General features: G+C 40.0%; 1 protein-coding gene across 2 annotated transcripts in view; it reads left to right on the forward strand.

Annotated features, from left to right (window-relative positions):
* Nucleotides 1-6169: 6169 nt before the first annotated feature.
* plod1a (procollagen-lysine, 2-oxoglutarate 5-dioxygenase 1a) overlaps nt 6170-25061 on the forward strand; it is a 46261-nt gene continuing 27369 nt past the window's right edge. For both annotated transcript variants that reach the window (XM_086160043.1, XM_086160042.1), the window contains exons 1-12: nt 6170-6420; nt 7976-8067; nt 8449-8579; nt 11173-11336; nt 14540-14652; nt 15284-15347; nt 19402-19499; nt 22875-22976; nt 23096-23227; nt 23446-23567; nt 23839-23943; nt 24061-24186. In XM_086160043.1, the coding sequence (XP_086016169.1) occupies nt 6330-6420; nt 7976-8067; nt 8449-8579; nt 11173-11336; nt 14540-14652; nt 15284-15347; nt 19402-19499; nt 22875-22976; nt 23096-23227; nt 23446-23567; nt 23839-23943; nt 24061-24186 (1340 nt within the window). In that variant the 5' untranslated portion in view covers nt 6170-6329. The remainder of the gene's footprint in view (nt 6421-7975; nt 8068-8448; nt 8580-11172; nt 11337-14539; nt 14653-15283; nt 15348-19401; nt 19500-22874; nt 22977-23095; nt 23228-23445; nt 23568-23838; nt 23944-24060; nt 24187-25061) is intronic.

Genomic DNA, 25061 nt, shown 5'->3' on the forward strand with positions numbered 1-25061 from the left:
GACACACATTTTCCCATGAGTCTGATGATGCATTATTTCCACATAGGAGCACAGCTGTAAAAGCTGTATAGTTTGTGCCTGTGTGGCTGTGTGTGTATGTTTGCATGCGTACCCATCACTATAGGATTAATAAAATGCAGGAGAAAACATTTTTACTTGTGTAAGGTCAATCACAGAGGATTGTTTTTGATGTGAGGCACAGCGTAAAATGTAAACAATTGAGTCATTCATGTGTGAACAATGGAAGTTTCCTTTAAAAAATCAACTTGCCTTTACTCCTTGTCAGATCTTATCTTGGAAACTTAACTTAATTTCTTCTCTTGAAAAGAGTTCAATTACATGGATTTACCATAACCTGGATAACAAAAAACCTCCATAGACAATTTTCCTTCAACCGAACTAGTCAGCCCTGTCCATCCCGCACCTCTTTCTGCTCAACACACTTAGCACAATTCCCTTCGTCCTTAAGCAGGAACCTATCCCCATGATTGTAAAATCAAATAAGCACAATGGTGTTGCAGTTCAGTGGTAGAGTGCATGTTTCACATGCATGAGGTCATGGGTTCAATCCCACCACCTTCACTTTCGATGAAAGTGTCTGCCAAATGTCTGTAAAGCAAGTGGGAACCTACCCCCCTGAGTGTAAACAGGAATTACCCCCTCCCTATTTATGATCTTGTCAACACATTCACACAATAAAAGGCCGAACAAGGAGGAACTCCGTGGGATTCACTGGATCTTGCCTCCAAAGAGTGTACTGAGGCTCCCCCTCTGCAGAACTCAAATTAATAGTTGCTTGTCTGTGTTATTTCTTATGACAACCTCAGTCTCTTCTTTACAGGCTTCAACTTAGACCAGAATTAGAATTACTCCCCAACAGCAATGTCATCTGCAAACATCATGGTCCATGGAGATTCCTGTTGCACCTCATTTGTCAGCCTTTCCATCACCACTGCAAACAAGAGGTTAAGAGCCGATCCCTGATGGAGTCCTACCTCTAGCTTGAATTTCTCTGTCACCCCTATAGTACACCAAACCACTGTCTCACAGCTAGCATACATATCCTGCACCAGTCTAACATACTTCTCTGCCACTCCAGATTTCCTCATACAATACAAGAGTTCCTCTCTAGGCACCCTGTCATATGCTTTTTCCAGGTCTACAAAAACAGAGTGCAGCTCCCTCTGTCCTTCTCTGTACTACTTAGCATTCTCAAAGCAAATACTGCATCTGCACTACTCTTTCAGGCATGAAGGCATACTGCTGTTCACAAATGCTGACTTTTGCTCTCAGTCTAATTTCAACTACTCTTTTCCATAACTTCATTGTATGGCTCATCAACTTTATCCCTCTAAAGTTGCCACAATTCTGCACAACCCCCTTATTCTTAAAAATTGACCCAATCACACAGTCATCAGGCATCTTCTCACTCTAAGATTCTGTTGAATAATCTAGTCAGAAACTCTATCGCTGCCTCCCCTTCTTTTAGGACCAACTGCCTGTCCACTCTTCATCCTCTTCAATGCATTCCTCACTTCACATTCACTAATGTCTGCTACTTTGTGGTCTACAATAGTCACTTCTTCTACCCTTGCTTCTCTTTCATTTTCCTCATTCATCAGCTCTTCAAAGTACTCTTTCCATCTTCCCATCACTCTTCCAGCATCTGTCAATACATTTCCCTCTCTATCCTTACTCATCTGGACCTGCTGTACATACATTCCATCTGTATCTCTGTTTCCAACCTGTATAAATCATTCTCTCCCTCCTTACTGTCCAACCAAGCATATAAGTCATTGAACGCCCTTTGTTTTGCCTTTTTTTTGTCCCCTCAGTATCCCACTTCTTCTTTGCTACCTGCTTTCTCTGTATATACTCCTGCACTTCCTCATTCCACCAACAAGTCTCCTCATCTACCCTCCTTCCAGACGATACACAAAGTACTCTCCTACCTCTCTCCCTGATCACATTAACTGTAGTTGTCCAGTCATCTGGAAACTGTTCCTGACCACCCAGAGCCTTTCTCAACTCCTCCCTGAAAACCATACAACACCCCTCCCGTTTCAGCTTCCACCACTTTGTCTTCTGTTCTGCCTTTGTCCTCCTCATCTTCCTTGTCACCAGTCATCTTACAAACCACCATCCAATGCTGTCTGGCTACACTCGCACCTAACCCTACTCACTGACCTCTTTCAGGTTACATTGTCTACACAAGATGTAGTCTACTTGCGTGCTCCTAACTCCACTCTTATAAGTTACCCTATGCTCTTATCTTTTCTGGCAAAAAGTGTTCATTACAGCCTTTTCCAAATCTCCTGTATCCCAAATCTGCCCATCACTGTCAATCACCTCTATCGCCTGTGCCAACATTGCCATAGAAGTCTACACCAATTACCACTCTCTATCACATCATGTATCTCATTCCCGAACTTCTCCTCAACTCACGTCCCACCTGCAAGGCATAGCCACTAACAACATTGAGCATCACGCCTTCAATTTCTAGTTTCAGGCTCATAAGTCTATCTGACATTCTTTTCACCTCCAAAATATTCCTAACAAACTCCTCCTTCAAGATAACGCCTACACCATTTCTCTTCCTGTCAGTACCATGATAGTACAACTTACAGCCTGCCTCTAAGCGTCTAGCCTTACTACCTTTCCACCTGGTCTCCTGGACACACAGTACATCCGCCTTCCTTCTCTGCATCATGTCAACCAACTCTCTACCTTTTCCTGTCATAGTCCCAATATTCAAAGTCCCTACTCTCAGTCCCAGACTCCTGTTTCCTGGAGGTCATCGGTACCAATGGCAGTTGTTGTTAACCCGGGCCTCGACCGATCCAATGTTTGATCTGGTTATTGGGTTTGAGTCACATGTTTGGTTTTGGCAAAAGTTTTATGCCAGATGCCCATCCTGATGCAACCCTCTGCACAAGGGTGCCTTAACAACTGAAATTTACAAGTGTGTAAGTATGCACATCCATTTTCACGATAAAATCTAAAGTTCCACAAATAAGTCAAAATCACCAATGTCCAGCATTTTGATTCAAATTTCTTTCTTTCTGAGAAATATTATTGCGTCACTGTCCAATTTTGGGGTGCCATGGTTCCCTACTTTTCCTCAATGGCACTGTTTCTAAACCATACAACGTTGCTGGTCTCACCAACTCTCTTGTACACCTGTCTATTCATTTTCGCTGAATACTCTTTTCTATCACACATTTACCCTGACACTTTTCCCCAGCCATTCCAACCTGTTTGCATCCATTTCTTGAACGTCTTTTCCATACTCTTCATTGCTCTGGAGTTTTGATCTTAAGGACTTACAATCCTTCACCTTCTTTATCTCCCTCCATGTAGCCTTACGGTTCCACTTGGGTTCTTCTCATTCACACAGATTTCTTCTGTCTTGCTGTGGCTAAATTACATACTTCTCATTTCATGAAATGTGTGTGATTAATTCATTTGTTAATATGAATTAAAATAAAATGAACAGTTTCCTCAAAACTATCTTGCCATTAAAGTTGATAGAAGTGGTTATATTTTCTAGAAAGAAACCTATTTCAGGAGTGTTTAGCTACAACACTCAAAAGCTGTTAGAAGTACATTTTTACTTCAAATTCATTTAAATAGACAAATTGCAGGGAAACCTTTGAATGAATTATATCTAGATTATGGTTCATTTTTTTCTTTTGAATTCAGTCTATTATTGATAAAGCTGTTCAAAGAACATTTATGGGAAACAAAACAATTTAGAGTTTATTCTACAACTCGGGAAAAGTCACAAGTGCATTTCCACTTCAAATACAGTAATAAGACATGCAAGTAAATGTCTTAAGTTTCGGAATTAATTGTGTAACAGATGAGGTTAACCATATCCTCCAAATTGTCTCTCGATGAGAAAAGCTGCTGTGGCAGATCTATCTCTAAACAAGCTTGCTTCAAAATTGTACAAATTCTACTGCTTACATACTGTATCACATTTACAACTGTTTTACACACACACTAACCCAGTAACCTTGTTGAAATAATAGCCTACCTATAAACTAAACACTGCCTTTATCTGAATTATGGGGGGAGAAGCAGTGATGTATCTACCCTGGATCTTTTTAAAATGTTAACAACCAAGTCATCATTCCTCATTGTTATCACAAGTGTAGTTTTCATTCACACAGGGTTATAATATTGACCTATAAAAATTTAGGCTAGCATTGTCAATGGAGATGGTCAATGATATAGTATGGTAGACTGACACAGATGTGTATCCAGCACTCCCTCTTTGCCAACTTCACACTTTTGGTTAAATGGAGCCAAACTGCCAAATTCCAGGTTCTGGGATGGGAGGCAATATACTATCAGTGTGTGTGAGTGAATATGCCCCTTTTTTCAGATTCGAGTGTCCTCAAACAATGCCAATAGCAAAGCACACAATCATTGAAGATGTCACCAAAGAGACAATTAGAGCGTGTACAGCAAAGAAATTAAAATTAATTTTTGTTCAATTTGGAAAAGCTATGCCCTTTACGCAAAAAATTAGTGTTGATGACACTGTTGCTTCAACCAATCAGATTTTAAGTTGGCGACATCAAAGCCTTCTAGCAGGCTTCAGCAACGTCAGTATATTCACACCCTCTGATTGCATAGTCAGAGAGTGGACAAGTGTATTTGCGAGGAGAAGCGTATTAGCTAACAGAAAAATAGTTGTGTTTATTTAATATTGTTTTTTTCAACCCACAATGGCTGCAGGAGGAGAAGAAACGGATTTAGTTACTAATATATTGTTGAAGCGATTTTCTTTTTGAAGAAAAGCTGGACATAGTAAAGAAAGGTTGGGCAACTCCTAAGGTAGTGAAGCTGTCACAACCAGGAAAAGGATTTGTCCGACATTTTCAAGCCACGAACAACGACCGGTACCCCTGGCTCACAGGCTCCGAGGTACACTGGAAATTTTAATGCTTGGAGTGCTTGGAGCCAAAGCGCACGGATAATCTGTGCAACACAATAATTGAACTCTATTTGAGGAAAGAAAGGAGGATGGATTTGGTCTACAAATGATCAGAATTTTGGTGAGTAAAATGCTGCTATTTTCCTAAATAATACTGCAAGTTTATAAGGTTATTATTGATGCTTTTTATGTGTCACAGCTGTTTGCTATAAAGGCATTTATTGTGGCTGCTGTCCGCTTTTGTGGCTCCCGCCACAGGACCGGACTTTTGCGTTCAGGAACTGATCAAGCAAGAATGGTTTATTCAAAGTCAGGAAATTCCCTTACGAGATATCCCGGGCCAGAGATATCCCGGGCTAGAATGAATGTCACCCCAAGAGGATCGTTCACCCTCTCTGGACACCCACTGAGCATGGATGTGCAGGTGAGGAGGTTCTGGCCCCGAGCCGAGGAGGCGCGGTCATTTTATACCATCGCCTCAACGGTAGGGTTTATTACCTAATAAGGACTTGTTTTACACACTCAGGGAATTTGGGCACTCAGGGGATTTGGACACTACATGGGTTATCTATCTCCGATGCACCTCTTTTTATACTGCATTTCTCCATAATAGGATGTTTTTTATAGCCATTAACTAATAATTGGGGGTTGGATTGATTCAGAGCACTACTGAAGGCCGAGGTGTAAAACGCACGGCCTGCCACTGCAGGTGAGGCTTGGCCTCCCCTGCCACTACTGACTGCACGTCATTGCTATTGTTATTACTCCTGAGATATCATGTATTGACGCAATTACTTGTCAACCTCAGTGCCTTTTTGGGAATTATAAAGCACAAATAATCTATATTTTTAAAAACTCAAAATCAGCAAAACTAATGATAACAAAAAGAAATAAAAAAAATCAGAATGTATATACCATTAACTGGCCCTGTGATTGACTGGCGACCAGACTGGGGTGTACCCGCCTCTCACGGGTACAGCTGAGAGAGGCTCCAACACCCCCCGCGACCCTAAGTGCAGGATAAGCGGCAGAAGATGGATGGATGGATGGATGGATAGATGGGTAGATGAATGACCGAGAGCATAAGAGCTACGTGCAGGAGCTCACGTCCCCAATACAGCAGGGCTCCTCCTGTTACCAACCCCACTCCCGTCGGAAGTGGGCGGCCTTGCGCCGCGCTCAGTTTTTACCAAGGCATGTCTTTCTGCTGTTTTCGGAATGATTTGAGTATGTACTGACAGTGCCTCTGTGCGTTGTGTTACTGTATAGAAAGACGGTGAAAGGAGGTACCAGCGGCGACCATACTCAGTCCACGTAAACGGAGGTTGAAAGGATCTACGTTACACTGAGACTACGGGGATTTTAGGGTTTTCGTAGAACTACGATGAGATTGTTGTCTGTGCCGTTGTTAGTGGGGTTCTTGGTCTGTTCACTTTTCTTGCTGATACACTGTGGAGAAGAGGAACGGCCAGAAGGTAAGTTTTGCGCACTTTTTAACGTTTCAAGTTTGGTACAGGGGGTAAGTTTGGGCTGAAAATGGCTCTTGTGAGTCTCAGCTTGTGAGAAACTCCGATGAACATCTGTGACTCCAGTGCATTGTTTTTTTTTATTGGTAACATCTGAAAAAAGAGAAACTCTGAAAGAGTGAGAGTTAAAAATCCATTCGAACGTATTGTCAAGAAATAGCTGGTTCACAAACCTTCAGCAAAGAGCTGTTAGCTAACCCCTACCTTTATAGCTAGCTAGCTACATGGTAAGTTATATAGCTATATATAGTTGGAGTTTACTTGTTAACAAGCCCTAACTGATATTTCTGAGACACGTCGCTCCGGTTGTGATTTAAAGCTGTAAAGCGCGCACACACAAAGGCGTGCGCTCACACGCACTCACATGCGCGCGTTTACATCGGAGGACCGGCCTGTCGCTGACGTGGACAGGACATGCTGCTTGAAAGGCAAAGTCAGGAGGAGGTAGGCTAGGCTGTCGCAACATCGCCAATCGATTATATATGTATATGTATATGTATATGTATATGTATATGTATATGTAAATGTTTATGTATATGTATATGATCGATTGGCGAAATTCGACACACAGTGTGTGTCGATTTTCGTGTGTGGGTCACACACACACACACACACACACACACACACACACACACACACACACACACACACACACACACAAATTAATTCATTGAGAATACAGAATTCCCGTGAGAAAAATTAAATAATTAACTATTTACTCGTCATCTATTTTCTCTTTAGAATATATTACATATGTTGTTTCATTTTGTATAAAAAGTTACTGAACAGACTGTAACATTAAAGAGACAGTTTCACATTTCAAGAAACAGTGGACATTTGACATCTAAAGAATAAAAAAGATCAATATTTTTTACCAGGCTTTTTGTCATCAAGCATCTGAATGTTGGGTGCTGTCCCTGTATGAGTACTGAACAGTGCTTGCTACCCATTCAACAGTTTGATTTTTTTGGATACACGGGTAAGGCCATTGCGCAACCATGGTTCTGAACAGCATTTGCGCTAAAAGAAGATGGTTTTCACACCAATATCCTGCAGTGCAATGTAGCCTGTGGTGAGGCTGGACTTGTTCACCAGGATGCTTTCGTTGTCTATTTGGTTAGATTGTCTACACTATTGCCAAGACTCCTATTTCCTGATAATCCACCTGCGGCTTTACAGTGACTGCAGTGAGCACCTACATAGTAATAATTCTGATGGAAACACAACATCAAAATAATTTAGAATTGATTCTAGGTTATGTTCAGACAGTCAAATTGGGGACTCAGAAAGGCTTCATGTTTTTTAGGTTTACTGTACTCAGAAAGGCTTCATGTTTTTAGGTTTACTGTACGTGTTGTCAGACTGGCTGTTACCAGATTGCCAGTATCCTCAGTCAAGCACATCTCAGAAACATTCATGAACCATACTAGAACTGTGGCATCTAATGCTTTGTATTGAAAAAGAAAAAACTGTCATAATTCCTGTTTTATTCTGTTGCTTGCAGAGAAAATTGTCGTTGTGACGGTTGCAACAAGAGAGACTGATGGCTTCAAGCGATTCTTGAGATCAGCTAGACATTTTAATTACACTGTGAAGGTAAGAGACAGTTGTTTAGCTGTCTGTCTTATCAAATGTGTCATTACATTTCACCTATTCCTGTGTTTTTGTTAGTATGATTTTATAAATATATCTAAAAGTATATAATATTATTTATAAGATTAAACATATACTTAATTAATATAATGCAAGTTAAAAAACTACCTTATATACTGTGTAAAAATATTTCTGACACTCAGACAACATGAATATCTATCTCATAGGATAGATAGTAATCTAGGAAAATTATATCCAGGAAAAATAATCAATTATGGATGTGACTCCTTACACCTACTGTACATTGATCACTGTGTGTGTGTGTTTGTGTGTGTGTGTGTGTGTGTGTGTGTGGGCGCATGTTTGTGTGTCGGTCTGGTTAAGGTTCTTGGTCAGGGTCAGGAATGGAAAGGAGGGGATTTCATGTCACCTGGAGGCGGCCAGAAAGTCCGACTTCTTAAAAAAGCTCTGGGGAACATGACAGATGAGAGCAAACTTGTACTTTTTATTGACAGGTAAGTGACTATACCTGAGGGAAAAAAAAAACTCTATCCACTCAAGCAACACTTTAAAACCCTTATCAAATGGGGTCTTTACTTTGATTTTGGTATCCACAAATTTCAAAATTTAATTGCAATTACTTTCTACACGACTAAAGAGATACACATAAAGCTAAAAACGAAAATCAATATAACTCGGTGGACTGTAGAATAGGTAGATGCGATCAATTTCTATTTCAATTACCAAATCCATTCAAAAGTTGGAATTTGGCACTAGAGAATGGTGCATCACAATGACTGTTTCAGTCTTTACAGAAGGAGACATAATGTGCAATAGATACCTTTAATTTGTCAGTGTGACAGATAAACAGTATGACCATCCCAGCACCATAAGCTCAAGGGATTGCAGAAGTTTTTAAGCGCTGGCACACTTATAGTCTATCTACCATCATTTCAGTTTTATTTGGGTATTAAAACTATGAACAGATAATGTATTAAACACATGCCAAGAACATATATTGTTTAGTAAAATGTTTAATGCAAAGCAGATGTTCTCTATAAAACCCGTAGCTCCATCATTAGCAAAATGCTTCTCAGCTGAATTTTAAGTTGAGGCTTGTTTTTTTTCTGTGGCAGTTTATCTCAAGTCAGTGGCCTTCAGAAGCTCCAAACATTTACATGCAGGAACAAGGCTAAAACCAATATAGGTTATCTCTACGTGACTGTCTAAATCAGGGATCTGTAGTCTTGTCCTATTTAAAAGACCCATTCCCCCAAAATAAAATTAATCTGGAGCAGCAAAACCTATTTGACCCAAAAAGGTGTGAATGCTCATATTGTATAGCTGTTCTTGTTTGTTATAATAAAATAAATCCCAAATCTTTATGAAGACCATAAAACGAGGCAAGCAAAACCTCTGACATACATGTTATTACAAAGTAAAAAAATGGATCATGCTGGCCTATATGAGGCCTTCCTTTGTGTGTGGAGTTATATTAGATTAAATACAAAGCAGCCACTTTTGAAATTAATTCAAGGACTATAGCACTAGAAGAGTTTCATAAAGGGTAAATTTTAAGACTGGTTGGGTTACATTTGATTATAACTTAAATCATTTTGAGTGTGCTGTTGAACTTCCATGTTTTATTCCCCTGCAATATATTTTTTTGCAAAATTGCAGCACATTAACTGTTAATGTATTCACCTGCTTTTTGTAATTTCTATTTCTGAACATTGAGAAACGCTAGCAAAAGATTACCCTTTTATAATGGGCTCAATTCAAATACACCCTGAAAATGAAAAACTATAAATAATACTAAAGGCTTATCCACTTAACTGAAATTTATTTGCAGCCCTTCAAAATGATATTCAATAGTTTGTATTATCCCAATGTGCTTGTATACATATCTGGCAACCTCCAGGAATGCTCCCAATGAGACAATGAATGTGTCCTGGGTATCTCCTCCAAGATCGGGACCAGGGCATCATTGAGCTCCTGGACAGTCTGAGGTGCAGTATGGAAAAAATGGATTGAAACAGAGTTGTCCTGTTGGACTTTGGTTAGGTTAGCATGGGGGCCAGTCGGTGGTGTTAATTCCTTCATCGTCCAGGAGCTTTCTACATACCCTCGTCACATTAGGCCAGTCACTGTCATGCACCATTGTCCCCTTACCTAATGGCAGTCAGGAATGCTGTGGTTCTGTGCATCCCTCCATATATATACATACCAAGCCCATCGCAAACCCAGAGATAAAAGACGAACTGGTGAGACACAAGCCTTCAGACCTCAACACTCTCATCAGCCTGGCCACTGAAGTTAACCAACGCCTGTGAGTGCTGCAGAGCACTAAAATTTGACAGAGGCCCGAGTCAGGAACAAATGGATGGAGTGTTTATGTCAACTAATATAAATACTAGGTAGAATAGAAGTAAATGTAAATTCCATTAACACAAAAGCAACTGAAACTGATTAACTTACCCCTCTGCTACTTAATTTACCAGAAGTTCAATTGATTTGACACTGCACTCTGACACTACACACCTTTAATCTCTGTGGCCAAAACACTTGTGTGTGATGCTAGACTCATTTGAGTGACATAAAAAAAAAAAGAATTTTCATTGTCTTTCTGAGATTTTAAGTTAAGTTATTTTGCTATGGTATAAAAAATGATGAGATCTCTTGCAGAAGCCTTATATGTTTCCACAATGATAGATCATCTATAGAGGATTAATTTAAATACAGAAATCACTTAAATTTTTCTGTAAAATAAGAAATAAACTTACGATCCTTCAAAATAAAATAATTGAACCTCTAATATCTTGTTCAAGTGGGTGAGTTGTTGAGGTTAAATTGAAAGAAATACTACAGCATTGTCTGATAAGACTGTATTATCTATAGTCCTATTGAAATTTAATATACCAGTATTTTGGTGTTAAAGAATAATCCATTTCTGTGTTGCATTTATGAACATTCAAAAAAGAAAGACAATTACCTCTCCCTGGGATGTAATGCTCTTATAAAAGCAACCCCATCATTTGACATAATACAGTGTGATATTTATTTTTACATTAAGAGATATTTTTACATTCACTGCCTGTTTTGACACAGCTACGATGTAGTGTTCACCTCAAGTCCCAAAGAGCTACTCAAGAAGTTCCAACAGACCAGACACAAAGTGGTGTTCTCTTCAGAGACCCTCATCTGGCCTGATCGACACCTGGAGGACAAACACCCAGAAGTTAGGGAGGGCAACAGGTTCCTAGGTTCAGGGGGTAAGTTCAACTCTCCTGAATTTCCCTTAGATCACCTTGGCCACTTACAACTTTTTGAAATATTTTTTTCTTGACTACTAAAGAACTACTACTATATAAGAATGATTAGAAGGGTAACGTTCCCATGTAATGTTTTTTCTACTTTGCTGATTGTTTCTTGTTTTCTGTTTTGTTTTTGTTTTTTTTATTATTATTTTTAATTTAATCTAAGGTAAGAGAACCCAGGCTGAGATGGTTCAGTCATGTACAGAGGATGGATAGTGAATGTATTGGAAGAAGGATGCTGTGGATGGATGTTGAAAAAGGGCATGAAGTTAGTTGATGTGAGAGAAGAGGATTCAGAGAATAGGGTTTGAGGTTTCCAAAAGGAATTGAAGGAGTTAAGGAGTTGTCTAATAGTTTGTCTATATTAAATACTTATTTTTTTATACTTATAACTTTTTCCTTATTTTTAAAGTAAACACTGATTTATTGTATCTATTATCAATATCAATACTAATGTATCAATACTGCAACTATTCAAAAATCCATGTAAAGGATGATATAATGTTTCCGTGTATGTTGTTGACCAGGTTCAGGTAGATACAGTAAAGGCACTAATGTTGTTGATATCCGAAAGCAAACATTCCTGCAATATTAGCAGCTACTGTTAGAATCAACCTTAATGTAATATGATTATTAGCACAACTTCAGTTGTATAGTAATTCTGAGTCAGGTTTATTGTGTGGAGGGACAGAGGCATTATCATTGAAGCATTGCAAGGTTAGATGGACTTGCACCATGGTAGTGTTATATTATAGACAGAACCCAGTGGGCTTTGTTGTTACTTTGACAGTTTCACTTGGATTTTTCATAACCATGGCATTTGCAGTGGTATAAAAAAAGCATATAATCTCAACTCCTTAACAATGAATTTGTTTTGCATACATTTTACATCAGATATTATTTTGCTTACACCTAAAGGCTAAATAGAACATTGCCACTTTTTAGATGTAGCAAATTTTCCAGACTATAAGTCGCTTACAATAACAATTACAATTACAATGGTAATAGCAATAGAGTAGAGAACAAAAGGCTGAACAGGTGTCTGGTAAGTTAACGTAACCTATAAACAGCAATTTAGATAACTACAGCATAAACAACACAGCATAGCAAGTTTACCAAACTCTTTATCTCACTCCAAATCACTAAATCCATTGAATTTTTCATCCTCTGTGCCACCTCTGAGCAACTCCGCCAACTCCTGAGGTAGATGGTGTGCCACTTCCTCTTGTGCGTGGCTGTTTTTAGGACTTTGTTGTCCATGCTCTGATAAGGCGGTTACATAGCATGAATCTGTAACACCAAGAAGATCCTGCTGTAAAGTGATTTCTATTCATCGACTTGGCAACGACCTTTGGCATTGAGATGTAACTGCACCATCGACAAGCCTCTTGTTAATAGTGCAGCACAACGGCAGCACGTTGTTCAAGCACCCATTTGTGAACATGTTCCTCTAGCTATGGAAATCTAGCTATTAGAATTTTTTATTTTCTTCATTGCAGTTAGAGTATCCTCCGCTTTTAGCCAGTTCCTCACTTGTTTTTTGCTCACTCCAAACTTTCTTTCTGCTGCTCCATTACCGTTTTTAGAGCTACATATTTCACTACTTGCAGCTTGTAATATGCAGAATATGATTTTACTTTTGGGGACATTTGTGTAGAGTTTTACCCGGTTGTCTTTATAAGGTATGTTTAAATTTTGAGCTTTCCGTGGACAGGAGCAACAGGAGTAGCAGATACTGGCACACAAGCCTAGAGCCCACTCTCACAGCTGTCAGTGTGATAATAATGAACATGTGAAATCACTGTATATGTTTTTAATACAGAAGTCACACCCGAGTGTGACTTATAATCCGAAAAATACGGTATGCAAAATTATCAGTGGTAATTTTAAGCCAGTTTTGCAGTGCTCCCAAGTATTGAAATATAATAATAATAATAAGTTATCCTTTCTTAATCTCCATGGGGAAATTTGTTCTATGAAATTAACCCATCAGTAGGCTGCTGGCAACCAGCACCAGGGTAGCAGTTAGAGGTTGTGTCTTGCTCAGCAATGCTGTGACACACATCGAACTAGGAAAGTTTGGTTCCAAAGATGATTGCCCTACCTCCTGCACCATACCCCCACAAAACCAGGCTGTTAATCATATAAGTTACAGTGAAGGTCATCCTTACATCCAACCAGAGAACAAAAAACATTGGTGTAACCATCCAATTACATAAATGAAAATTAAATTCCATCTGGAAGAAACAACAAACAAAAGCACCACAAATGTGGGGTCATTATAACATGGCCTAAATTTCTGTATGAAAGATTCAGTATATTGATTCTGTTCTCTTTGACCACAGTTGACTGATGAGACTTGTTAAATATTCTTTAAACCTAGATTAAGATTTTGGACAAGAAGATATTCTGTGTCAGTCACAATTATTCTTTTGCAAAAGTGGTTACAGTATATACAAAAATATCAGCACAGACAACGGTCAGTCATGAGACCCCACTGACCTTATGTCATTAAATACCAGCAATACCGAAACGTTTTACCTCCATTATGCTGTATAAAGATCATAACTGTCTCAATGTCTTGGGTGAAAATGCTTTGAAACTGAAGGAGCTGTGCTGAAAGGCAAAGCTCTCGATTTCCTGGTTAATCTACGTTCCCACCTTCTGTTGTCATGAGCTGTTTGTAGTGACCGAAAAACAAGATATCTCATTTAATGGTCCGAAATTAGTTTTCTTTGCAGGGTGTCCAGGCTCAAACTAATAGGTAGGGTGAGAAGCTCAGTCATCAGGGAGGGGCTCAGAGTAGAGCCACTGCTCCCCTGCATCCAGAGTCAGATGTGGTGGCTGGAGCACATCTACTCAGGATGCCTCCCGAATGAGTTGCTCGAGGCATGCACCACCTAGAGGAGGCAACCTGATGCTGGCTGAGCAGCCGAATTGTGATGATGGATGAAAAATTGTTATACAGAAAAGTATTATATAAAAGTGATAAACACATCACTGCTTAAAATTTCTTCATAATGTGTTGAAATTTGAATGGTAGCTTTGTATTTCTGTACTGTATTTTTTATGTTCATACGAAGATCAATGACATACAATTTGAATAATTCCATACATAATGATCGGATGAATTTTCTCTAAATTACTCTTTCTCTCAGGTTTCATTGGCTACCTTCCCAATGTCAAACAAATGGTTGCTGAGTGGACTGGAGGGGACAATGATAGTGACCAGCTTTTCTTCACCAACATTTATATCAACCCAAAAAAAAGAGTAAGACAATACAGTTTTCAGATCTTTCTTAATCTATTATTTTTTCACCAAATGATCAGTTAATCCATCTTTTTTTTTAATTTATTTTTGATTATTCTTTTTAAAATTTATAGTAAATATAACGTTTTGAGTGTATGCTATTGTAACATACAGGAAGGGCCTTTGTACTAGATATGTCATTGTGTTGCTAAAATGACGAGAATAATTTTCATAAAAGTAGTCCATTTTTATTTAACAGTGGCAATTTAGTCCTCAAACTGTTTAGAGACTTGATTGGCTGGCATCACTACAGCTGAAATCTGCCGTTTTTTTTTTTTAAGTGAGCTGATTAGATAGTTTGATATATTTGGTAATTACCAAGTACAATAGGGGAGGTGACTATAAGTCTCAAGGCCTTCTTCTACAATGTTGCACACATGGATTTCATTGAATAGTAGCAGAGGGATTATTATCCTTCCTTTTCCTGAATTTAACACATATGAGGTTCAAGTCATTTGGACTTTTTCCAACAGACATACTGTAGCAACTCAGCAAGCCTGAGGCAATAAAAATTGAGTAGTAAAGTAAAACAGCATGTCATTATGAAATTATGCCACATAAAGAGTAATGATTTGTCTTATCTATTTTTCAGAATTATATGAATATCACACTGGACAGCAAATGCAGAATATTCCAGAACCTTCATGGAGCGCTGGGTGAGTTCTCGAACAATTATCTAACCTGACCTGAAGAAGGTTCTACAGGTTTGCTCTCTGCAGGTGCAATGTTGAAAATGTTAAAAACACCCCTCTTCAACTCCTTCAAATTTTTGATAGCTTTCGTTACTTTAACTAAAAGTTCAGTGTCTTTACCATCCAGTAGATATTGTTGTGGAATCATTAGCATCAGAATGCTTTTTATTTCCATTGAAAAATTGGTGTTGCAACAAAATTGTCATGACAATGATATTGAATACAAGACATTCTCACATGCCCACTGTAAAACCAATTAGACTTCAAGCATGGGAGTGTTTCCTGGAGATATAGTAATTCCCACAAGTCCTGTCCAAAGAGAGGCTATAGGTTCAGACCAAGAGTGGCCTCTATTTGGCAAGTCTCTTGCTTTGGGGAAATGCCACACCTGCAGTAAGGGTGCAAAACTTACCTTAAAGAAAAGTGTTAAACAGCGAAACAGCAGTTGAAAGGAAATCTTTCATTCTCCCACTTGGAGTGAAGGAGCCTGTCACTGAAGGAGCTGTTCAGTGCTGCAATGAGATCTGCATGGGATAGGAGACATTGTCCATCCGAAATAATAGCTCTATTATTATCCTCTTCTCTTCCGCCACCTGAACTGAGTCCATGGGAAACAGCTGGCCCCGTTCAGCAGTTTGTCCAATCTCTTCCTATCAGCCACTACTACTCCAGCAGGCTGCCTTCTCGAAATGGCTGATGCCACCATAAGTAAAAGATAAACCAAACTAAAAAATACTCAAAAATCAAGTAATGTGGACAGTATGTTCCAAGGGGAGGAGACAGATGACCCATTATGATGAAAAAACAGCCCTTTCAGTTGATGATCAAATTTTCCTGGACATTTTTGACACAGAGGTGTTCATGGTAAATGTGAACAACTGGGTTGCACCGCTTTTGCTCTTCAAACCCTGCTGACTGTTATTCCTTCTACAAACACCGGACAGACACACAGATATGAAAGAATATTTCCTCAAGTTCATGAAAAAAGGATTTCAGAATGGTCAAGCAGAACCAGCACCTGAATTAGAGGAAGATCAAGAAAGTGGGTACTTACCCATTTTCGGAGTCTGCGACCCCAAAAACCAAACCAAATCAGGGTTGTAATTGATTCAAGCATCAAACATCACAGTGTCTCAATGATTTGCAACTCAGCGGGCAAGACTTTCGAAAGAATACCAGACAGGATGTTCTCATGCATTTTAGAAAAGAGAGTATTGCAATGACCACCGATTTTTAAAAACAAGTTTTATGCATTTGTCAACTGTGAAGACCAATGTGACTACCTATGGTTCTTTTGGCACAAAAATAAAGGCTAAGACAGGGAGATAATTGAATTCAGGATGAAAATGCACATACCAGTATGTGGTAATGGTTTCATCACCAGTCTTCCACCAGGATAAATGTGGGACTCAAATGTAGGCACAATAAGAATTTTGATTTTGGTGCATATCCTCTCCGGCGTCAATGGAATCTTGGGCTAAAGTAGAATCTGGAGAGTGCTTTGGTTACCGAGTATCCCAAGAAGACAAAGCTTTCACATCCAGGGCCATTCTATCTAAGAGTTAATAAGCAGGTGATTGAAGCAGGTAGAATTGAGATAACAGACAGTAGGCAATTTTGAATAGTTGGCTTTTGAGATTTGACTTACACCAAGGAGGGGAACCAGCATTTCTGATGTCAGGGAGAAGTGACTTCCAAAGCTCCTTGAAGTCTTCCAGGAGCTTCCTGGACTTCCAGAGCTCCTGCTCCTGGAAGGAGCAGAGGGACAGAACTCTCTGTATCCCATCGTATTAGCCAGATGGAACAACAAGTTAGGTCAAGGTTGAAGACCTAAAATAGCAGATAAGAGTGGCAATATGAAACAGGCTTGATAGGTAGTGAGAGCCTGGTTATGTATGCATTTATAGCAAGTAGCATATTTTAAAGTTAATCCTTGATTTTATGGGCAACCAGTTGAGCTGTTGAACAACTGGGTTGACTGCGTTCATTTTAGGTGGACAGCAGAATTCTGGAGGAGCTTGAGTTTTGTTTGGGTATTTGTTCAGGAGACTGAAAAGAAAGGACTTATAGTGGTTGTAGTAACTGGGAGGTAACAAGGCCATGGGTAAACAATGGGCACTGTGTTCAAGGTTCAATGTGTTCAGAATCGAGATTCAAAGTGTTTATTGTCATATGTACAGTGTGGAAACATGTTTCCCTGTTCAATGAAATTCTTATTTTGCCGTCCACAGTGAAGCCAGATACGTTCCAAAAAAAAACTAAATAGATAGTAAGCAGGTCCAGTGCACATAGGTGGGACAGTGGTTAGCACTTTAATTCCAACAGGGGTCGTTTCTGTGTGGAGTTTGCATGTTCTCCCTATGGGAAAATTGTGTGTGAACGCGAGTTAAAGGTTGTTTGTCTCTGTATATGGTCTTGTGTTTGTCTGGCAACCAGTCCACAGGGTGCACCTTGCCTCTCACCAAATAACTGCCTGGAAAGGCTCTGGCATCCCCCGCAACCCTTAGTGTGGGCTAAGCTGTAGTTAATGGATGGATGAAGTTGTAAGCATATTATTGCAACGTGGAGCAGTGGAGTAAGGACTTACAGCCTGCAGGCCAGATTAAACTGCTTTGACAGAGCTCTTTCTGTACTGTAAAGGAGGTGGAATGACAGAGGTTGTGATAATTGACGTGCTTATAAAGCTGGAAGGCTACAGCTTTCTCAATTATTAAAAATTGGGAGTATGCTTGTTTTATGTTTGTGGTCTATGTATCTGAGCCAGGCATTTTGAGAGTTTTGACTGATGAGGGAACACTTCCAGTGATAATGGAAGAATGGATGTTGGAGGTAATGAGAGATGCCAGTGAAATGAAACATGCTTTAACTGGAACAGTTGGGAGAGTCAAGCTGCCAGGTAGATGGTTGAGTTTTTACAGTGTTTTTGAAATATCAGTAATGGAGGGGAGAGTGACGTTTGAAAGGCATTGAGAGATGGACATTGGTTCGCCACCTGCTGATGTACAGTATCAGCGCCCAGTGCAGCTGCATCCACCGTTGCCGTGACTCTTGTGAACCCGACCCCTTTGCCCATCAGTAAGGGCCCAGTGCAGACAGGGCACGCACTGCAAACCCCTGTTCTCACTGCAGAGCAGGTTGCAGCTGGAAATGAGGCTTTATTTCTTTATTTCTAGGGGATGGGAAGCGCTTTGGGTTCTGTAAACAACCATGGCGAGTTGATGTTCTCATTCTGAGTTGATGTCCGGCCACTGAGCTATACTGAGTACCGTATTTTCACGACCATAAGGCGCACCGTACTAAAAGGTGCAGTCTCAGTCATGTGTGCCATAATTGTATTTAACACACACGTAAGGCGTACCTGATTATAGGGCGCAGGTTTTATATACAATCCACGCCTACACTTCCCCCTTTAACATTCTCATTGTCCTCTACTACGTCCGCCTTACAACACACTCACATTTTTTTTTAACCGGTAATCGTCATCAATCAGGGCCACCCCGCCCTATGTCCGCGAACCATCGTTTCATTAATCTTAAATTCTCTCGCGGCTGCTTGATTTCCATGTTCCTCTGCAGAGCTGATGACCATCAGTTTAAATTGTGCTTCATGAGCGTGTCTGCCATTTTCGGGGTTAAAACAACGATGTTCTGCATAACGCACAAACCCATTCTTTTGTATACAATCAACGCCCACACTTCCCCCTTTAACGCTCTTATGGTGTTCTCTACTACGTCCACCTTACAACAACAAAACACAAAGGGCGCACTGCACTATAGGGTACTCCGCACATTTTGAAGAAAATCTAAGACTTTTATGTGCGCCTTATAGTCGTGAAAATACAGTACCTTACATTGAATTTATACTTGTTAGGCTCCTTTGAATGAAGGGAATTTTTAAACTACAACTCTTCTTCTTCTTCTTCTTCTTCTTCTTCTTCTTCTTCTTCTTCTTCTTCTTCTTCTTCTTCTTCTTCTTCTTCTTCTTCTTCTCATCTCATCTTGTTTGGTTATGTCCCCAGATGAGGTGGTGCTGAAATTTGAAGATGGACAAGTGCGAGCCAGAAATGTGCTATATGATACACTACCTGTCATTGTCCATGGAAATGGACCCACCAAGGTATGGTACTTATATGTAAACAAAGCAGTTGCTTAGAGCCAGAATGAAGCCAGATTGATTTTAGTATTTTGGGACAATTTAGTGTGAGACAATAATTTAGATTAACCAATTTCCTCTTCTTCTCCTTTCGGCTTTTCCCTTCAGGGGTTGCCACAGCGAATCAACCTTTTCCATCCAACCCTATTCTCTGTATCATTCTCTCTCACACCAACTACCTTCATATCCTCTCTCACGACGTCCGTAAACCTTCTCTTTAGTCTTCCTCTAGACCTTCTGCGTGGCAGCCCAAATTCCAGCATCCGCCGACCAATATATTCACTATCCCTCCTCAAATCCCTCCAAACCATCTCAGTCTGGCTTCTCTGACCTGCTCTCCCAAACCTCTAACGTGCTGCTCCTCTGATAGACTCACTCCTGATCCTATCCGTCCTGGTCACTCCCAAAGAGAACCTCAACATCTTCATCTCTCCTAGACACTTCAACACCTCCACAGGTAAATCATCAGGACCAACTGACTTTCCATTCATCATCCTCTTCAATGCTTAAGACTATCAGCCAGAATAAAAGGAAAGGTGTACAAAGACTATCAGCCAGAATGAAAGGAAAGGTGTACAAGACAGTGGTGAGACCAGCAATGTTGTATGGCCTGGAAACAGTTACAATGACGAAAAGACAGGAGGCAGAACTAGTGGTTGCAGAGATGAAGAGAACAGAAGCCAGACTGAGATGGTTCGGTCATGTACAGAGGAGGGATAGAAAATATATTGGTAGACGGATGCTGGAATTGGAGCTGCCAGGCAAGAGGTCTCGAGGAAGACCAAAGAGAAGATTTATGGACGTAGTGAGAGAGGATATGAAGGTAGTTAGTGTGAGAGAGGAGGATACAGAGAATAGGGTTAGATGGAGAAAGTTAACTCGCTGTGGCGACCCCTGAAGGAAAAAGCTGAAAGAAGAAGAAGAAGAAGAAGAAGATCCTCTTCAATTCCTTCCTCACTTCACTTATACTAATCTCTGCTACTTTGTGGTCCACAATAGTCACCCCTTCTACCCTTGCCTCTATTTAATTTTCCTCATTCATCAGCTCTTCAGAGTATTCTTTCCATCTTCCCATCACTCTTCTAACATCTGTCAATACATTTCGCTTTCTATCCTTAATCACCCAAACCTGCTGTACATCCTTTCCATTTGTATCACCCTGTTTTGCCAATCTATATAAAACATTCTCTCCCTCCTTACTGTCCAACCGAGCATATTAGTCATCGTATGCCCTTTGTTTTGCCTTTCCTACCTCTATATTCACCTTATGTTGTATCTCCCTGTACTCCCGTCTCTTCTCTTCAGTCCCCTCAGAATCCCACTTCTTCTTTACTAACCGCTTTCTCTATATATAGTCCTGCACTTCTTCATTCGACAACCATGTATCCTTATCTGCTTTCCTTCCAGATCATACACAAAGTACTCTCCTACCTGTCTCAGATCACATTAGCTGTAGTTGTCCAGTCATCGGGAAGCTCTCCCTCAACTCCTCCCTGATAACCATATAACCATACATCCTACAAACCACCAGCCTATGCTTTCTGGCTACACTCTCACCTACAACTACTTTGCAGTCACTAATCTCTTTGAGGTTAACTTGTCTATACAAGATGTATTCTGTTTGTGTGCTCCTATCTCCGTTCCTATAAGTTACCCTATGTTCCTATCTTTTCTGGAAAAACGTGTTCACTACAGCCATTTCCAAAGTCTACCTCCATATGTCCCTCTGCATTCCTATCCAGGATACCAAATCTTCCCATCACTTCTTTATCCCCTCTATTATCCGCACAAACATGCCCATTGAAGTCTGCAGCAATTACCACTCTCTCATCTCTGGGGATATTCTGCATCACTTCATCTAGCTCATTCCAGAACTTCTCCTTCTCCTCAAACTCACATCCCACCTGCGAGGCATACCAACACTGAGCATCACACCCTCAGTTTCCAGTTTCAGACTCCTCAGTCTATCTGACGTTATTTTCACCTCCAGAACATTCCTAACAAACTCCTCCTTAAGATTACTGCTCCTCCTATTGTCTTCCTGTCAGTACCATAATAGTACAACTTAAAACCCGCTCCCAAGCTTCTCGCCCTACTATTCCGCCACCTGGTCTCCTGGACACAGGGTATATCCACCTTCCCTCTCTGCATCATGTTGACCAACTCTATATTTTACTATCATTGTCCCAATATTCAAAGTCCCTACTCTCAGCCCCAGACTCTTTCCTTTCTTGTTCTCTCTTTGTTTCTGAAAAGCCTTCCTTCTCTCCTTCGACCCACAGTAGCCCTGGCAGTCGTTGTTAACCTGGGTCTTAACCAATCCAGTAGGAGATTGTTAGGTTGGCAAAGCTTTTATGCCAGATAACCATCCTGACGCTCTTCCTCTGCATTTACAGTGTTTGGGCTCGGGACCGGCTTAGTGAGACACTGGCCCGTGCCCCTAAGGCTGGCTTGGAGAGACACTGGCCTGTGCCACTTTGAGGCTGCATTATAATTTAGATTAACCATTGAACTGGCTCGGGGCTAGGTGATAATCAGTCCCACAATCCATTCATGGAAAATCCTAAATTCTGCTAAATCAGTGACACCATACAACACACAGGTGCATGTAAAAAAATTAGAATATCAGGAAAAAGTTCAATATTTTTTGTCACAAGTTTCAGAAAATGAAACCCACATTTTATATAAATGCTTTTCATATAGAGTAAAATATTTCAAGCCTTAATTATCTTGAAGTGATCTTCTTGTCTTCTTGTTCTGCTTCTTATCTTATCTTGAAAATGTATTTTTGATTTTGGATGACAAATAGTGAAACCCAAAATTCAATGTCTCAGAAAGTAAGACTATCATGAACAGTTTCACAATTGGGAAGTCATGGCATTACACTATAAAAGGCTAAATACCGCAAAACACATGCAAAGGTTTCATAGGCCTTTAAATAGTCTCAGCCTGTGTCAGTAGGCTACGCAATCATTGGGAATACTGCTGCCTTGATGGATGTCCAGAAGTGAGTCATTGACACCTGGGCTTTGGAGAAAAAGAACAAGTAGAAGTTGTCTTTACTCTCTAACGTGTACATTTTCCTGGAACCATATTTAAACAAAGCGTGTGAATTACAAAACACCCAACATAGATTATGACATCTTTCTTGACAAATATTTCTACACATTTACATCAGGAACGAAACTCCCTTGTGAGAGCTTTATTAACGAAATTATTAATTCACCTTTTTTAAGCATTTTGATTCACCTTGTTTACATGTTTTGTTTGGAATAGCTTTTGTTTAGTTTTTGTTTAGTCAGGGTCTTAAATTTCATCAAATTTTTTTCTATTTTCTAGATTCAGATCAATTACTTGGGCAACTACATCCCCAACTCCTGGACATTTGAGATTGGATGCACAGTGTGTCATGAGGATCTAAAGTCACTAACATCTCTGAAGGTCTGTCCTAGTCTCTGGTATGAGATAATTGTGTTTTTACAACCAAAATCAAATATTTTTAAGCAATTTCGAGTCCAGTGATTATTGATTTCTTGAGCAAAAATACTTGTGCCCAACAGGAGAGTGAGTACCCCCTAGTGTTGATCGGTGTCTTCATTCAGCAGCCCACTCCCTTCATTTCTGTTTTTTTTGAACGACTGCTTCAGCTTCAGTATCCTAAGGACAGGCTCAAACTCTTCATTTATAACCAGGTAACATAAGGAGATTCATCCACAGTAATAACATTACATCTAAATTGATATTAACAGTATTTTTGTCTTGTGTAGTCTTTGTTTTAAACAATTGTAATTTTATTCTAATAAAGGGAGATGTCAGACTCAAGAGTAATTGTTTTAGGCTTCTGTTAATTAAAGGTGTTTTTAATGAAATTTGTGACAATTCAAACTTGTTTTGCCATTATTCCTTACAGGAAACGCAACATGAGCGGGAAGTCAGCTCTTTCTTGCAAGACCACACAAGTCTGTATCGTGACGTCAAGTTCATCGGGCCTGAAGATGGGGTTGATGGAGTCACCTCCCGCAACATTGCCCTGTAAGTTCCATAATGTGTATGTTCGGGTGTGTGTGTGTGTGTGTGTGTGTGTGTGTGTGTGTGTGCTTTATTTGTAGCTTTTATTTTACTTCCAGCCTAAGTCAAACCAGATCCATCAGTTTTTTTGGTTTCGCACCTGATCCTTTGAACACTTTGATGCGTATGTTTTTGTTTTTGTTATTTTAACTTGGGCTGATTGAATGGCGTTTCTTTCAACCTTTTTCTTTGAGTTACACCTTAAGTGTTGGTGTTGGTATCGCCTTTCCTACAGTGATATGTGTCGGCAGCAAAAGGACTGTGACTATTTCTTCAGCTTTGATGTTGAGGTGGTTTTAAAGAATAAAGACACTCTGAAGCTTCTCATTCAACAAAATTTGTAAGTAAATTGATCACACTGAATTGACATCATTTTTTTATTTTGCATGATAAATTTCTGTACAAACTGAACAAACTGTACAAACAAAACATCGAACCCATCTTGCTTGATCTCCAGGCCTATCATTGCACCGATGATCACTCGAAGTGGCAGACTATGGAGCAACTTCTGGGGAGCCCTCAGTGAAGATGGCTATTATGCCCGCTCTGAAGACTATGTGGACATCGTGCAAGGACGCAGAGTGTAAGTACCTGCATTGTTGGTCTCTTATGTTGCTTGAGACCAATAATCACTGGCTGCTGAAAAAGAGCATCAAAATAGACTTATTTTCTGTCCAGACATTGTGTAGCAAAGTGAAGCTTTTGCACTTCACTGTAAGAAGGTTCCTGGTAAAATTTCAAGAAGGGCTTTTCTGCATTGGGCCTAGCTGGGTCCCTCCCAGAGGCCAAAAATAGCAACAAGTTGTTTTAATTGGTACAACTTTCAATCAGTGGCCCTGTAATTGACATACAGCCAGTCTAAGGTGTATTTCATTAACACTATTTGTGAATGAATACACCCTATTGTTCCCCTTTGACAAACTTGAAGAGGCATTCTTATGAGAAGATGGGTTATGACTCTTGTTTGTGACAATGCACCAAACATCGGCCCAGACTACCCACCCTTTTTGAAGTCTATTGACTTGGAAGGATGTGACTGGTGGAACCCCCCCCACCACCACCACCAACCCCCCACCCCCATCTGAACTTGAGTAATGTTTGGTTATTAAACTTCTGTGCTTGTCATTAACTTTTCATAACAAACACCATGTTCAGGCATAAGGGTGTGAGTATGTGTAATTGGCACAAACAAACCCTGGACCACCGTTTGATGATTGACTTTGTGGTTGTGTCATAGGACTTGCAGACACTGGGGTGATAAGAGGGGCAGACCTGTCAACTGATCACCATCTGGTGGTTGACTCCAATGGTGGGGAAGAATGCCAGTCAGGCTGGGCAAACCCAAATATTGTGAGGGAATTTCTGGCAGAATCTCCTGTCAGAAAGAGTTGCAATTCCCACCTCCAGTAGAACTTTAACTATGTCCAAGGGGTAATTGAGTTGGAGTTGGCCATATTC

This window comes from Fistularia commersonii, chromosome 14 (genome assembly GCF_037954325.1).
Source record: "Fistularia commersonii isolate RoL2024-O1a breed Wild chromosome 14, RoL_Fcom_v1.0, whole genome shotgun sequence".
Classification (NCBI taxonomy): Eukaryota; Metazoa; Chordata; class Actinopteri; order Syngnathiformes; family Fistulariidae; genus Fistularia; species Fistularia commersonii.